This window comes from Sinocyclocheilus rhinocerous, unplaced genomic scaffold, assembly GCF_001515625.1.
Source record: "Sinocyclocheilus rhinocerous isolate Xijiao unplaced genomic scaffold, SAMN03320098_v1.1 scaffold291, whole genome shotgun sequence".
NCBI classification, from domain to species: domain Eukaryota; kingdom Metazoa; phylum Chordata; class Actinopteri; order Cypriniformes; family Cyprinidae; genus Sinocyclocheilus; species Sinocyclocheilus rhinocerous.
In genome coordinates this window covers 325,316-340,767 of record NW_015640451.1, presented here as the reverse complement: position 1 = coordinate 340,767, position 15,452 = coordinate 325,316, and the positions used below count along the sequence as shown (strand labels likewise).

The 15,452-nt window shown below is 39.0% G+C and overlaps 1 protein-coding gene across 1 annotated transcript in view; it reads right to left on the bottom strand.

Moving 5' to 3' along the window:
• LOC107752865 (uncharacterized protein KIAA1755-like) overlaps window positions 1-14,490 on the bottom strand; it is a 37,571-nt gene extending 23,081 nt beyond the window's left edge. Inside the window, exons 1-3 of the mRNA XM_016568936.1 lie at window positions 14,222-14,490; window positions 3,799-3,996; window positions 603-2,490 (exon numbers count right to left, since the gene is read on the bottom strand). Of these exons, the coding sequence (XP_016424422.1) occupies window positions 603-2,490; window positions 3,799-3,996; window positions 14,222-14,224 (2,089 nt within the window). The 5' untranslated portion in view covers window positions 14,225-14,490. The remainder of the gene's footprint in view (window positions 1-602; window positions 2,491-3,798; window positions 3,997-14,221) is intronic.
• Window positions 14,491-15,452: the final 962 nt, after the last annotated feature.

Below are 15,452 nucleotides of genomic sequence, written 5' to 3'. Positions count from 1 at the left end.
AAGACATCTAGCAGCTTCCCCATAAAACTGGGGGATGTAGTTATTTCTGTTCCCTGCTCTTTGCTCTTCTTGGTCCTCATGAATGCTTTCATTCTGTTCTGCTAAAGAAAGAAATCAGATGAAGGACTGCAGAAATTCCCCTGTGGAACGCTGTGCACGATCCTGACCTTTGGCCAGTGTCACATTGCACTCTTTTAAGATGACCTTTCAGAAGGGTATATTTTCTCCTCAGCAATTGACCAGGGTCAAGGTTGTCTGTAAATCAGTTGATATGTCATGGCGGGTGGCAACTAGACGTGGCCTCATAGTAGTTTCATTTTTGTACAAGCAACTGTTCATATCAGTCATGTTTGAACATGCTTTTCATTTAAGGATAAAGATCTAAAAAACAGCATGCTGGCCAGACGTCATGTTGCTTTAGATGTTCATTTGACATCAAAGTGAGATGTGGGGTAAAATCTGTATGCAATTAGTTGACACACACAGCAAGGAACCACAGAAAATAATTGTTAGACTATTTCTTTGTATTTGCTTCTTCTAAATGCCTGTAACAAATCAGAAGCACAAGTCTCTTTTACATGCAGAGGTCAAACTCAACTTACCCTTTCTTGCTTCTTGTCGTCTGTTTAATTTTGGGGACACCAAATTAGCTGTGTGTTTTATTCCCTGGATAGCAGGCAACATGGGAATGATTTCTGGATAGACATCACTGCGGCTTCTGTTGGTTGGCTTGTGCGATTGCAGACACTCTTTGGTTGTTTCCGAGACTGAAGAGGATGAGCGGGATTTAGACCTGCTTTTAACTTTGATCACCTGTACAGGTGAACCTGAGCCTCTTCCACTGTGTCTGTCATCACAGAAGACTTTGTAATCCAAAGGCCTGTTCTCATTTTGGAACAGGATCTGACTGAACTGGGGCTCAAATAGAGGAGGTGTTTGTCTGGAGGCCTGTGTTAGCTGAATTGGATTGAAACCCTGCAAACATAGATTAGCATCTTGTCTGTGACCACTGTGGTCAGGTAAAGCCCTGAGTCCCATTTTGGGTAAGTGTTGGGCTTTGGCGTGTTTCTGGCCGCTAGTCCGCATTTGAAATGAATCTTGTCTAAAAGAGTTGTTAAGACAGTGCTGCCTTTTGTTGGGTAGTGCCTTAGTTCCTAGTACAGTCTGATGAAGATCCTGTTGCCCAGTGAGGAATGACTTGTGTTGTTGTCTTGCTTGGACCATGCTAAGGAGCTGTTGGGTCATATGTTGGTCAGAAGACTCCGCATTCTCCCTTGAACTACAGTCATGAGGTATGCTCTGACTTGAGTTCTTTGGGCTTTGCTTTTGTTGGACTGAGTTCTCAAAGGATTGCATCGGGTTTCTGTCTGCTTGGTTTGGTGTCTGGCCAAATGTACAACTCAAAGGTTTAAGTCTAAGGCCAACTCTGTATCCTTCACAGCTTGGCTCAACCTCCCCTACATCTGTCCTTGTTTCATCTAGGGAACGTAGCATACTTGTTCTCTCAAAATTCACAGGGTTTCGGAGAGCTGCCATGTAAGACTGCCGATACCTGCATTTGGATTCTGGATCGTTTTGCATGCTCTCAGGTGGTTTGTTTTGCATACAAGGATTGCAGTCCTCTTCACACATGTTAACATTACTTTTTGGGGCAGGTTGAGTTGTCCTGACTAACTTGAAGCCCAGTGGTTTTGTGGGCATTGCTATTTTGTTGAGGACCAAAGTCTCTTTCTCCTGGCTGAACTCTAAAAGATCCACATATTCTCCTTCCAGCTCTCGGTTGTGCCTGCTGTCCCAGGTATTAGGAGATACCCAGCCAACAGGTTTTCCAGCAAAACTGCTTATTGGATGTCCTTGGTCAACCTTCACCAATCTGCTGCCACCGTCCACTAGCTGAACAGAAACCGCCATCCCATCATTTGCTGGAAGGATCCTAGTTTCCATATCAAGCGTTAAAAGGCCTATAGGTACCTGTGACTCGTTCTTCGAAATCTCAGTTTTAAGATCTTTCACACGGAGAGTTGGAGTTGAGCATGGCTTTGTTTCAGGCCAGATGTTAGATTTGGGCCTGTCATGGAATTCTGGGTTGGCAACTTCGGTCCAGGGTACCTTCACAACCCCCTGGTCAGAGGAAAGCACACACTGACATAGAGGATTTCCATGACGTCCCTCATTTATTTCCCTTAGCCAAGACTCCGTGAAAATGCATGGATAAGATGTCTCAGGAATGGGAGTCCCCTCAATTGCAGTACCCTCCAGCAACCTGGAACCGGCTTGCAGCACCAGATTCTCATGCCCCAAGAGGTCTTCCTGCACAAGAAGACTTTTGAGGACGATTCGGGCTGACTGTTCTCCAAAAGGTTCCACCTGCAAGTAGAAATCTCCAGGTCGGAGCAGTAAAGGGTTGATAGGGGCGAGTTGGATCACCACACGATCTCTCAGGCACAATGGCCAACCCTCACACCGGAACAGCACATCGGAGTATGCAGCCTAGTGGGAGAAAGAAAGGGCAAAGCTAGTTTGTTGACTTGCAGATTATTTTGGATTGACAGATTTTATGACCACAAGATTCCTAATGGCTTGGGTCTTGATGTCGTTTATTGGCTTGCACGCAAACATTCTTGAATCCCCTTCAGAAGAAGGTGCCTCGGAAGGCCTTTGTTCTTTCTGAAGATAAAACAAAACAATCTTGTGCTGAGTGGACAAGGATAAGTAGCTTGTGGGATCTGTGCCATAAAAATCCACATGGAAGAAATATCTGCACAGGAAACTGCTTTCATCTTGCCCAGTATGCTAACATACTTTACCCTTTAAGGCTTAGTTCACCCAAACATGAAAATACATTATTGACTCACTCTTATGTCATTCTCACTGTCCCTTTCCATACACTGAAAGCATACACTGAGCATGACCTGTCATGCATCATAAAAGTAGTCCTTGCAAACCTATATTCCAAGTCTACTGAACCTTTATGCTAAAGCTGAAGTGTGGAATATGTTTGTTTTGAGCACGAATAGCTGTTTGCTCAAACAATATAAGATGAAATGGTAGTTTTGCAATTGTGAAATTTCCTACTTCATCTTAAAGACATTATTCATTTGTTACGTCCGAGGACGTATTCAAGGTGTTTTATAATTGTGTACATGTGTTGGATGTGGTTTTGTTTGCTTTCCTTCTATCTCTCTCCCTCGTCACGAGACCGGTGTTCCAACCAGCTGTGTTCAATCTGGTGATGCCCGCGGTGATTGGTTGATGCCGGGAAGGAGCAGAAATATAAGAAGTGGTGGATCTGTGAAGAAAGAAGAGAGAGACTTCTTTCCGCCAGGGCTACTCTTCCTCCTGGTTGCCCAGATTCATTTGTTTGCTTTAAAAGAGATTAATTTGAATCGGTGTTTGTGTTGACTCTGGGTCAGGAGGTTGGATTGCCCTGGTTCTTTCTCCAAGGTTCTTTTTTTTTTCTTTAGATGTTTTTCTTTATCTTTTTTTGTTACTGGCTCCCCAGCCCTAGATGGGAAGTTATGTAACACATTAAAACACTTTCTCCTTGCTTCAGTTCTCAAATCTCATTGTTTAGCTTCAGATGACCTGGAATAGCATGCAAGCCTTTGGACTATGGACAACCTTCTGTCATACAGGTTAGGGATGACATGAGGGTGAGTGAATAATTTTTTTTTTCTTTCAGTTGTTAAATGAAAATAAGTCACTTGGTACGTAGGCTATTGGCCATTTTAGATGGTTGGCTTTTACTGTGGCACTGTCGAAATTTTAAATCCAATGGTCTTTTTTTGTTGTACTCACACAGGCTGCTTGTTGCACACTCTCTAGGATATGTTTGGCTGGGATAAGGAAGTTCAGCAGGCACTGCAGTGCATCTCCATGGTAACGTTCCTCAATGGTGCGAAAGAGTTGGCTGAGAACAGTAGGAGCGGTAGCCTCAAACGGAGGGAAAAGAGACGACAGGGCGCTCTGAATGGACCAGTCCAGAGAGGAAGGGTTCTGAGGTGGAGAAAGAGAGAGGTTTATTTGTGAGGTTTAATAACTGAATTCTTTGTATGAAAAATATCCAGGGTTACATAACATGATATATGATACTGCAGTTATTGTGCATTATCCCTAAATGCTTTGTTTACAGATGTAAAATGAGGTTGTTGTCAAACGCCTGTGTAAAACCTTTTCAGAATTTCAACCCCTCCTAAATCTCACTTGTTACAGGGCCAAGCTTGTGTCATGTCAAGGTTTCACCATTTTGGCCTAAATAAATCCACATTTTCCATTCTGTTGTCCACCATATGAAGGCAGTGTGTCTCTTTCTTGCCTAAGGCATTTTAATTGGAAGAGACGGGCAATGCTATCATATATGCATGGAAGAAATTACCTTGCAGCTAAAGAGCCACATTTGTTTACCTTGTTATTGTGTGTTGAACAAAGGTGATTTCGATAGAAAGGCGTCTTTACCGAAGCCGTATTGAGTGTCTCCTATTCATTTTACCTTTAGTGACCATCTCCTTCTGCTTAGAATGTCTCTGGGACTTGAAAGTGTGAGTTTGTCCTCACACCTCATTTGAGATGGTTTACCTCATGCAGAGGAGATTTGTGTCATTAGCATTCAAGTAAAACAAGGTAGAACAAAGAAAACGCATGCTCTGAACATGGCTGAGAATGTTTATGCAAGTGTTTATGTACCGAGCATGTGTGCGTAATATAGAAACACATTCATGCACATCTGACTACAGCTGAGTGTCTGTCTCATATTTGCTCTCCCAAATATTTATCATACATGTTTCTCAGCCAGTACTCTGTAACGAGGATGTTGGGTTCACTTTTAATGTGTCCGACTTGGAATAATGTACAAAGCAGATGTGGGAAGAGCACCGGGAATGCTGTCTGGAAAACTAGTGAAATCTGTTCTCTTCCAGTCTGGATGACCTTGGTTTAAACCCTAAACAGACAAAACCTGTTATAGAATGGATAACCATCTACTGCCAGCTAGAGGTTGAAACTATTAAACCGCATGTTTAAAACAATTTTTATGAAGCCTAGTGCAATGATTAACCATAGAAAGAAATGCATGCTTTAGCTGTGTTAAGATAGTTGTGTTTAGTCTATTAATCTCTTATTTCAACAGACTTAGTGGCTTCCTGGTTTAGAGGATTACAGGACCAGAGTGTGATCTCGTACAGGAAGTTTATGTCTGCTTAGAAAGAACAAACGTAAACAAAACCCTTCCTTTTTAGGGAAAAAATGTGTAATGTCTCAGCGATAAGAGTATTATATATCAGTGTACATTGACCAGGATTCGTATAGTTCTAATTTAAGTGTTTTTTTTTAATTTGTTTTCAGTTTAGTTTTTACTCTCATTGTTAGTTTTAGTGTTTTATTTTAAGTTACGACTTTCAGTTTTTTTTTTTTTTTTTTTTTTTTTTAGTTTTAGAATAGTGAAACATTATTTCAGTTCGGTTTTCATGTTAGTTTAAGTTAAATTGTTTTCATTTGGTTTATTATTGTTTTCATTAACAATGATTACGTTGACATGGCCTGACAGTATTTACAGTAAGTAGTGTTTGCTAAGACAACAACACTGTTATTATTGCACATACTTAAGCTTAGTGTTTTGAACAAATACCGAACCACAAGTCTTCAGCTTCTTGACGTTGTATCTCATTTTATGCTATTTGTGCTGCAGACATGAATGATTCCTCCAAGTCTGCAGTTTATTGAATCCCCAGTTTGTGCACACGTTGATGTTTATCTGCGCTAGACTTTCTCACGTTCTCACCGTTTCCTGCTTGATATTCCAAGTGATTTGTAGCATTTCGAATTGTAAGCTTATCCTCCGTGTGTATGTTTTATGATCCTGAACTAGAATTAGAACTGGACCTTCCACAATAGGTTTAATGATTAATAATTTTGAACGATTGTGGAAAGACACAATAGCCTTTTTGTGTAATCGTTAACCAAAGTAGTTTGTCTGGCCCATGCTTGTGTCTCATTCCGGGTGGTCCGTCCCGGGTGCATGTGGAACCTCTTCGGTCCTCTGGCTGACTTTCCCATCCTCAGCCTTTCTTCTTCTTCTTCAGTAAACACATCTGCATGGTGCGGATCACTATCTCGCCATGGCTCTGAGCCCGTCATTCTGTTTAACCCCCCGTTACTTCTCCTGTTACACGTCCACACCTCGGTTTTCCAAACACGTCCAAGTCAAACTTAATTTAACAAATCCTCAGAATCCCAAATGAAGGATATCTGGAGCCTGGCGCTGTTCCTGTAGTCTGATATTTGCATTCAGGAGACTGTCAATTGCATTTCTCAGTGTTTTTGTAAATATCACCCTTAGACGAAGCCCTTGGCTGAACTTTGGAAAGTTAATTTGAAGGCTCATTTGATATCTGGAGATGAGGGTCTTTTTTTCACACTTTAAAGCACTTAAAGAAATAATGTCTGTCTGTCTTCTCACCTGCAAGAGCCTTCATTTTAGCAGTACAGTTTTAATGTGTGACAAGTACTCGCAATTAAATCCACACATAAATATCTGTTGCAAAAACATCTTTTCATTTGGCAGTGCACAAGTCTCTCTATAATTACATGATCTCAACAGGTAATTGTACGCTTCAGTCTAATGTTTGAAACACACCAAAGCTCAACTATCATTAATTCTGAAGCTTTTTGCAGATGATTTCATAAATGCACAGTAAACAACCAGTTTTTGAACAGCCTTGTATTTAGTGGTGTTTGCTAAGGCGGGCATTACTAATAGGTTACTCACTTACTAAAGTCACAACAGTATCAGTGAAGATTTTTATAGCATGTCTTCCAATCAATTCTATTAATTTATTATTCATTATACAAAAATTGAAAAAAAAGTTTAAATATGTAATTTTAGGCAAAATGCAAAGGCTGTTTTTGATTGCAATTAGCCATTTATCATATTGATCAACGAAGATGTCAGATTTAGACATGGAATCCAACTGCAAATGCACAGACCAGTTTAGACTTTTAGAAATTCGATGTGGTTCTTGAAAATTGCAAGAAAAGTTGCTGAAAGTTAAGTTTTGCTGTGCTTCATTTACGTGGGCTTCCTCCATATACACCCACATATGCCCAGTTGCTTGTTGCAATGGCAGAGAAGTTGTATTTTGATTTAATGCTTTCACGACAGTTGTATAATTGTTTGTGCATGGGCACATCTAACACAGGTGTGAAAATAGGGCCTTTGGTGGAAATAACACGGTGGTGAAATTTCGCATAAAAAATGATGCCAGAATGCTATTAGTTGCCAAAGAGAGAGTGTTAAAAGTGTGTTTTAAGAAAGCTGTATATGGAAGTTCAAATCCAGAGGGCCAAAAGTGTCCACAGTTAAAGGGGTCATATGATGCGATTTAAAATGTTCCTTTCTCTTTGGAGTGTTACAAGGAGTCCAGCCCGGGGTCGTCACATGTGGTTGCCGCAGGCATCACAATATGGTAAGAGATGTAACATTTCCGTCACACGCGTGAGGAATTCGGCCAATCACAACGTACTGGATAGCTGGCCAATCAGAGCACACCTCGCTTTTTCAGACCGATGAGCTTTGTAAAAATCGACGCGTTTCAGAAAGGCGGGGCATAGAGGAGAAACAATAATGTACAGTATGTGGAAAATGTGTTTTTATAAAACACTTTTAAATAAACACATTTCATTACACCAAATACACAAAATAATGTTCTTTTTAGCAGCATCATATGACCCCTTTAAATAAACGCATGCAAAAACAAAATGCAATAGCAGAATAGTACCAGTAATGTGTCATACAGTGTTTGAAAACATTAGTCCTGTGCTCAAAGAATTAGTCTTGACTTGTGCATTTGGCATGGGACAAAAGAGGCACTCAGAGCCTTTAAAATCCTCAGGCTCTGTATTCAGTTCCGGGTTGCACAAAGAACACAAAAATGTTAAAAGTACAAGTGCTTGAAGTTCGAAAGTCCATGTGCACTCTTGAGATGAACACTAATCTAACCTGAACGGGATTCTTCATCATCTGTAAGCTTTGGAAAGTCTCTCATTTCAGCTGTCAGATTCCAGTAATTGTGATCTGTCTCTCCCAGCAGCTCTCCTCTGTCTTCCTCCTCTCCTCCCTCTTCAGGACAGTGTTGTCTTTGTCTCTGTGCCACTGTGCTTTAACTCCTTACAGAGTTTGGCACAATGGAGCTTTCTCACACCACTGGCCGCTCTCATCAGACAAACATCTACAACATCTGACAAGCTACTCCTCGATTAACTCACTCTGAATGCGGTTTTTAAAATAAAGGTTCTTCTTTGCAACAACTTTAGCTCTTTTTATAAAAAACATATTTTTCTTTATATAGCTGAAGTCTGTCATTTTCCTCTGCATGTTTAGCATGATTTTTATAGAACTTGAGGTTCTCATGTAATTTTTTTTTTTTTATTCGAATTGGAGCGTTTGCCGTTTTTCACAGTAACACTTTTGGTGCAGTGTATAATTTGTGCATGCGTTTTCTTGGTCATACATGCATTTCTTAGACCATAATGCATTTCTCATTGGATCAGAATAAATCGCCTTCATGCATTTCTTGCATTCTTTGCGTCTTTTGCAAACCATGTGCTACAGACAAACAAGAGTGCTGTTCTCTCCATGTAAGTGTTTTTTTTTGTGCATTTGAAGGGACAAATACTTCAAAATCACAGAGAAACCAATGTCTTCTCCCGTGTCATTATCTAACTACAATAAAAAACCTCTTTCACCAATGAAAGTACTTAATAAAAAGAGACATGAAGGAATCAGTAATCAAAATAAGTTTAAAAGACGCTAACAATGTCTGCAAGCAAAAACAAAAAAAACAGTCAGTCTACACTGAAAGCATCAAAGCTGCATGATATCACAGATTAGACTTTAGAAGTAAAACGAAAATAATATCCTAATTTATTTTAAAATGAAGTCCATTGGTAAAAAAGTACTTTGCATGCATTGTTTTACATTCAAATAATTCTGGACGTTAGAATTGTTACATCTGTGCATGCATATAATGAGAAACTAAAGATCTAAATGAAAATGACAGGGCCAGAGACCAAATGTAAATTCATTTGCATTTACAAATTTGGTGGATGCTTTTATCCACAGCAACTTACGTTGCATTCAAGGTGCACATTTGATCAGTTCCCCATCTCTATAGTGCATAATGCATTTCTCATTAGCTCACAATAAGTTGCTTTCGTACTTTTCTTGCCTTCTTTTCATCTTTTGCAATCCATGCACTGCATGAATGCAGATATTAGTCAATAAAATGATGTAGTAATAATAATGAGATTAATACAAATGCATAAGGATGCAATGGATGTTGTAGGTATTCACTGATTATAGTAAGAGTGCTTTAGTTTTGGCAAGATGTGACACGACATTCAAATTCGGTGTAGACTTAGTGCAAGTGTTTAGATTTTCTGTCTTTGTGCTTTGTCTTCCCTGTTTTCCTTCCCATTCCAATATCTCTTCTATATCCATTTATCCATAAACGAATCTCTCACAGACACTCTAGCAGCACTTGAGTGTTTATTTCCAGAACATATTAAACCTTAAACAGCCATATATCACTGTTGACATCTGCAGGTCTCGCGAACACGTCTGTCTCTGCACGCTGCCAACTTATTTTTACAGCTCGTATATTTTATTGACTTTCTCCCCAGTATGCCCTGCTGATGAAGCAACGCTCTGTGGTTTCTCGCTGAGATCCAAGACCGCAAGACTGACTCCAAATGATCCCGGATATTATATTTCATTGGATTTTGATTGAGGGTCCTGGGACTTGTTTCCAAAATAAATATTGGCAACCCAAAACACACGAAAGACCATGAAGGTATCACGGCTCTATAGCACACATGCATTCCCTGGACTTCAGAATGATTGGAGCATTGCGTCAGGTGGAAAAGTGAAAGGAAGAATTGAGAACGTTACCACAGTTTTGGCAGATACACCCTAAAAATCTGGATTTAAAATCACTAGTCTAGGATCTGGCAACCCAGTGTATGTGTTCTTCAGAAAATCCCTTTATTTCCAGGATGTTTTGTAGGGCACTGGGACACCATGTGACTGGGAACATCTGGATGATGAACAACATGCTAATAGAAAACAGACGTAAATCATCAGATTTCTCTTTGTGCGCTTGACAGGAACTCTGCGAGGTCAAAAGATCACATTTTTTTGAGGGGAGAATGCACAAAACATCATAGTCCAGTTTGCTGATCATTATAAAAAGCTCTTAAAATATATTTTACAACATGTCAGACACGGGGTGGTTACTCTCAGTAAAATGCTGTGTTAACTTTGTGGAGTTTCAAGAAAAACCTTTTCCGTTTCCTTTTTGTTTTCTTTCCTATCCTTAAGGCATCATACCGGCAGTGTTTCAACAGCTGTAACCAACTAACTTATTTAGTGTGCCAAAACAAATCTGTAAAACCACACTGGGGCTTTGATCCAAATCTTAGTGAGCTCCCTACATAGTCAGTATTTTAGGGCATCATGGGCACGTTCTTCATTTAGCCAAATCTTAATGCAGCATCATTAGCACTGTATACCAGTCCCAGTATGCATTGCGGTGAACTTGATAGAAATGTTGATTTGTATATATGCACTTTTAGAGTATCACTTTATCTAAGTGACATGCTAAGGCTCAACTAGGGCTGGAGGATAAAAGTATTATCACAAGATTTATTTATTTCCATATCATTCAGTATCGATATTTTTCATGATATTAATTTTATACGTTAATGGGAAGGAAATTTATTGCCTAGCCCTATAGTCTAATATCAGTTGTGTATTGAGAACAGAAGCACTTTTTTCAGTCTTTCGATTTATGTATAGAGTTAGACAATAAACACTTTATTATGTTAAAGTTTATTATCTGGTAAAGTATATTATAGTTTCAGTAATGGTTTTGTCTTAAAGGGCAGCTGCCTGTGTAGTGAGCAAGGCAGTTGACTAAGTTTTTGAGACTCTGTTTCACAGACAAACACCGCTGTCTGTGTTGAACACTAATCCTGTGACAGGTAGATGCCAGAAGGCATGAGTGTGTTTCTGCGATAAAGTGTGTGTTTGGTGTTGTCAGGGTTTGTGAGAGCCGCTAACAGGCCCGAGCACAGCGTGACTGTTGTTTATGTGTATGAATGAGAGAGTTTGCTCTAATGGTGTTTTTCTCCAGTGAGCACAGCTGTCAAATGGTCAGTTTAACCACTGCACAAGAAAACAAGTGTGCAGATGAGCGGCCTGCTCAACGCTCCAAACATCTCCTGCAGGACGTCCCAACACTTCTGTATGCTTATTGCAACCTGTCAAGTCCAACATCACATGATCACATCTATGTTCATATTTCGCGTCAAACCCATGTGTTACTGTAACGTTTAAAAATGCAGTCAATTTAGCAATCTGTCACATACAGAAAGGTGTGTAGATGAGAAATTACAGTAATGATGTTTTATTTGAGCACTTTCACACTTAAATTACGGCAACAGAAATGTGGGAGACTTTTATTGATGTTTCTACAAAATAAACATTTAGTGTTTGTTTTTCGAAAAAAGCATTCTAAGCTAAGTTGAATCAAAGTATTGCAATATGATAATCAATGTATTTGAACAATGTAAATGTTGATCAATGTATATATCAACAAAAAAGACAAAGGTACAAGACTTATTTAAGTAGTGTACTTTAAGTTTTCTCTCTGAAATTTTGGCAAGTAAACACTTTTTACAGCGAGGTTGAACACTGTACTACTGTTCAAAAGTTTGGGGAGCGCTGAAAATATTTTTTAATGTTTATGAAAAAAAGTCTCTTCTGCTCACCAAGGCTGCAATTATTTGATCAAAATACAGAAAAAAATGTAATATTGTGAAATATGACAATTTAAAATAACTATTTTCTATCTGAATATATTGTCATATGTAATTTATTGCTGTGATCAAAGCTGAATTTTCAGCATCATTACTCCAGTCTTCAGTAGCTATGTTTCCATCCAAAGTTACGAATTAAACTTAAGCGCAAAATTGGAATATCGCATAAAACATTTGCGAATTAAGCACCGTTTCCATCCAGGGGAAAAAAATCATCACTTCCTGATTAACTTGTGCTATATATCACAAAGAAAAACTACATTTGCTGCAGTAGGAGAAGGCACTGTATATAATAATTTGTGTATACAATAAATTACGAGCTTCAGAGCACGCAGACGAAACGTGGTCACGTCATCATGTTATTTTGGATAACTCTCTTGGAGTCTCTTGGAGTTAATTATAACAAAGCACTTTGACAAGACTTTGCTCAAGCATATTAGAATGACATAACTAGCATTTCTGATGCAGTGCAATGAGATCGGTCCATTGGTTGGTCCAGTTTTATGCTGTCCCATCGCAAAATCACATGATGTGCATTAAGGAATTTATTCGGGTAAACGTGTTTCCATCGTAGTTTATGCGCATGTTTTCTTATTATACATTCTTAGTTGAGCGCATATGTTTTTTATGCGTATTTTTAGAATTTATGCGCATCTTGGCGTTTCCATCCAGCGTGTTGTTTTTTTTTATGCGATATCCCAAAATGTGCATAAAAATAGGCAAGCATATTAGAATGACATAACTAGCATTTCAGATGCTGTGCAATGAGATCGGTCCATTGGTTGGTCCAGTTTTATGCTGTCCCATCGCAAAATCACATGATGTGCATTAAGGAATTTATTCGGGTAAACGTGTTTCCATCGTAGTTTATGCGCATGTTTTCTTATTATACATTCTTAGTTGAGCGCATATGTTTTTTATGCGTATTTTTAGAATTTATGCGCATCTTGGCGTTTCCATCCAGCGTGTTTTTTTTTTTAATGCGATATCCCAAAATGTGCATAAAAATAGGTGGATGGAAACATAGCTATAGGGTCACATGATCTTCAGAAATCATTCTAATATGCCGATTTGCTGCTTAAGAAACATTTCTGATTATTATCAATGTTGAAAACAGTTGTGCTGCACAATATTTTTGTGCAAACCGTGAGACATTTTATTTTCCAGGATTCTTTGATGAATAAAAAATTCAAATGAACAGCATTTATTTGAAATAGAAATCTTTTGTAAGATTAGAAATGTCATTACTGTCATTTTTCAACAATTTAATGCATCCTTGCTGAATAAAAGTTCTAATTTCTTTAAAAAATTTACTGGCCCCAAACTTTTGATTGGTAGTATGTCATCACTTAATCTCAGAGCTCATTGTATGTCTGTTGTGAAGCGTTTCTATGAAGACAATAAATGGGATCTGATGCTTTGTGTTTGACTGCACAGAGCGCTGGCAGCTCCAGCAGTTGGTTTTGGCAGAATAAAAACCAGAAATCACCACATGTCGGAACATATTGGTGAAATGACAGATAAATACAGTATAAGCGATATTATCATCTAAAGGGAGTGTAGACTGGTTTCTGCTCTGCAGGTTCTCACTGCAGTTGCCATGAACTCCAAAGCTATGTCTGAATCCACAAACATGCATTAAACACACCTCGATCTGCTCTCCTGTACCTGTCACTGTGTAAATCACTGCAGTATCAGAGACGAAACACACCTGCCTAACTCAAATAAAACACAACATAAAGCTTAAGCTCTCAGCCAAACACCATCAGTCATTCAGAGAGGCATAACAAACCATCAATATAGAGACTAAGCTCAATGTGTGCTGTAAAGTGGGTCAGGCTGAGGATTTGAGACCACACTGAAAATGTAGGAGGTTTTTCATTTATAAACAACTGCGAAAGATGAATCCTTTTTATTCTCACTGCGAGATCGCAACACGCAGAGCTAGAGTCAAATAAAAAAAGAAAACCAAAGCTGATCTTAAGTCCGTTTCGCTCACTACATGCAGGTTTTTTAAAGTCCATAATAAAGTGTTTTAATCTTAAACACTGATTGTTGAAACTTCTGAATGTTCATTTGTACAAGTAATATTAGCTGAGACAAACTTCAAGAAGTTGATGCAAACTAAAGAAACTTTTGCAGCAACAAAGTGTAAAACGTGCAAACTTTTTTTTTTAACTATAGCCATGCTAAATGAACATTAATGTATGTTAAGGACTAAATCATGGTCACCTACAACAGCAGTCAGCTATCACTAGTTCAGTAGTCCAGTTATCAGTGGTTCAGTAGGTCAGTGGCACAACAACACCGACCGTGTGTGTAAAAACTCAAATGAACGAGTCTTATTTACCATCTTGACGACTGAATCGCGGCTACTGAGTTGTCATCCTAAAATCTGTGCCTCCAGCAGAGAAAAATTCCCAGTTTAGTTCTGCATTGGTAATGGCAGCATTCCCATGATAGTCTCACATCCAGAGGTGCTTCCATGGTGTCCGGTTTGAGACGGCTGGTAGATTTGGACTATAGTGGATCAGATCCATTGTTTAGCAAGTTATTGTAAGTTTGTACAAGAGTGCGACGTCTGCTGAGAAATGTAAAGTGTCAAGCGGTCTGTCGTCGGCTGACTGCGCCGTTTTGTCTCGACTGTAAAATGCTTGAGAGAGAGAGAGAGAGAGAGCAAGTAAAGGGTCGGAGAAGAGGAGGAGGAGGAGGAGGAGGAGGAGGAGGTCTTTCTTTTGGAGGAAATCCCCCTGAAGGCTTTTCATACTTTTCTCAGTGGCAAATCAGGACCTCCCTTCACACACACACTCGGTCAAACAAAGAGACCACTAAAGCCTCCCTAAATTCTTTCATTTCCTTTGTACAGTTCAGTTTCTTCTTGTTTAAACACTTCAGAGAGAGCGAGAGACTCTTGGAATGTGTAGTTACACAAACACCTGCATATTATTCACATACTCTCAGGAGGAGACTGATGGATGAAAAACACTGATGGTTTCTTAGAAGGAATGTCCATTACTTACACACACACACACACACACACACACACACACACACATACATATTTACTTATTTATTTTAGGGATGTCACAATTCTCGATATAACATCAAACCATTCGGTACGACATCCACTGTTCAATACACGTGTGTGAATTGCGGATTTTCAGTTTTGTGTTTAAATAATATTTGTGTTTTATTTTACTCAGAATTGGCTGTGTGTGTGTGCCTGTGAGTTCACGTGCTGAGATGAGGAAACACCTCCCCACTTATATTTGAAAAAGCAACACACGCTGAGCATCTTCCCTTATAATGACATGCAATGATAATCCTTTCTAAACCTGTTGTCCAACAAAAGAGAACATTATAACTTGTTTTTACTTCACAACATTAGTCGAGTCTTTGAAATAACTTCCTTTTGTGATCTGATGTGGCTTCTTATCACAGAATGAGGCAGAAAATATATTCTATGCTATAATAAAAGCTATGTGATTAGAAATGGTTTACAAACATACTTAATCATTATGAAAATACTGATTCAAAAGTCTTTGATCTTTCAAGCTGTTTCATGGCACTCAGCGGGTGTT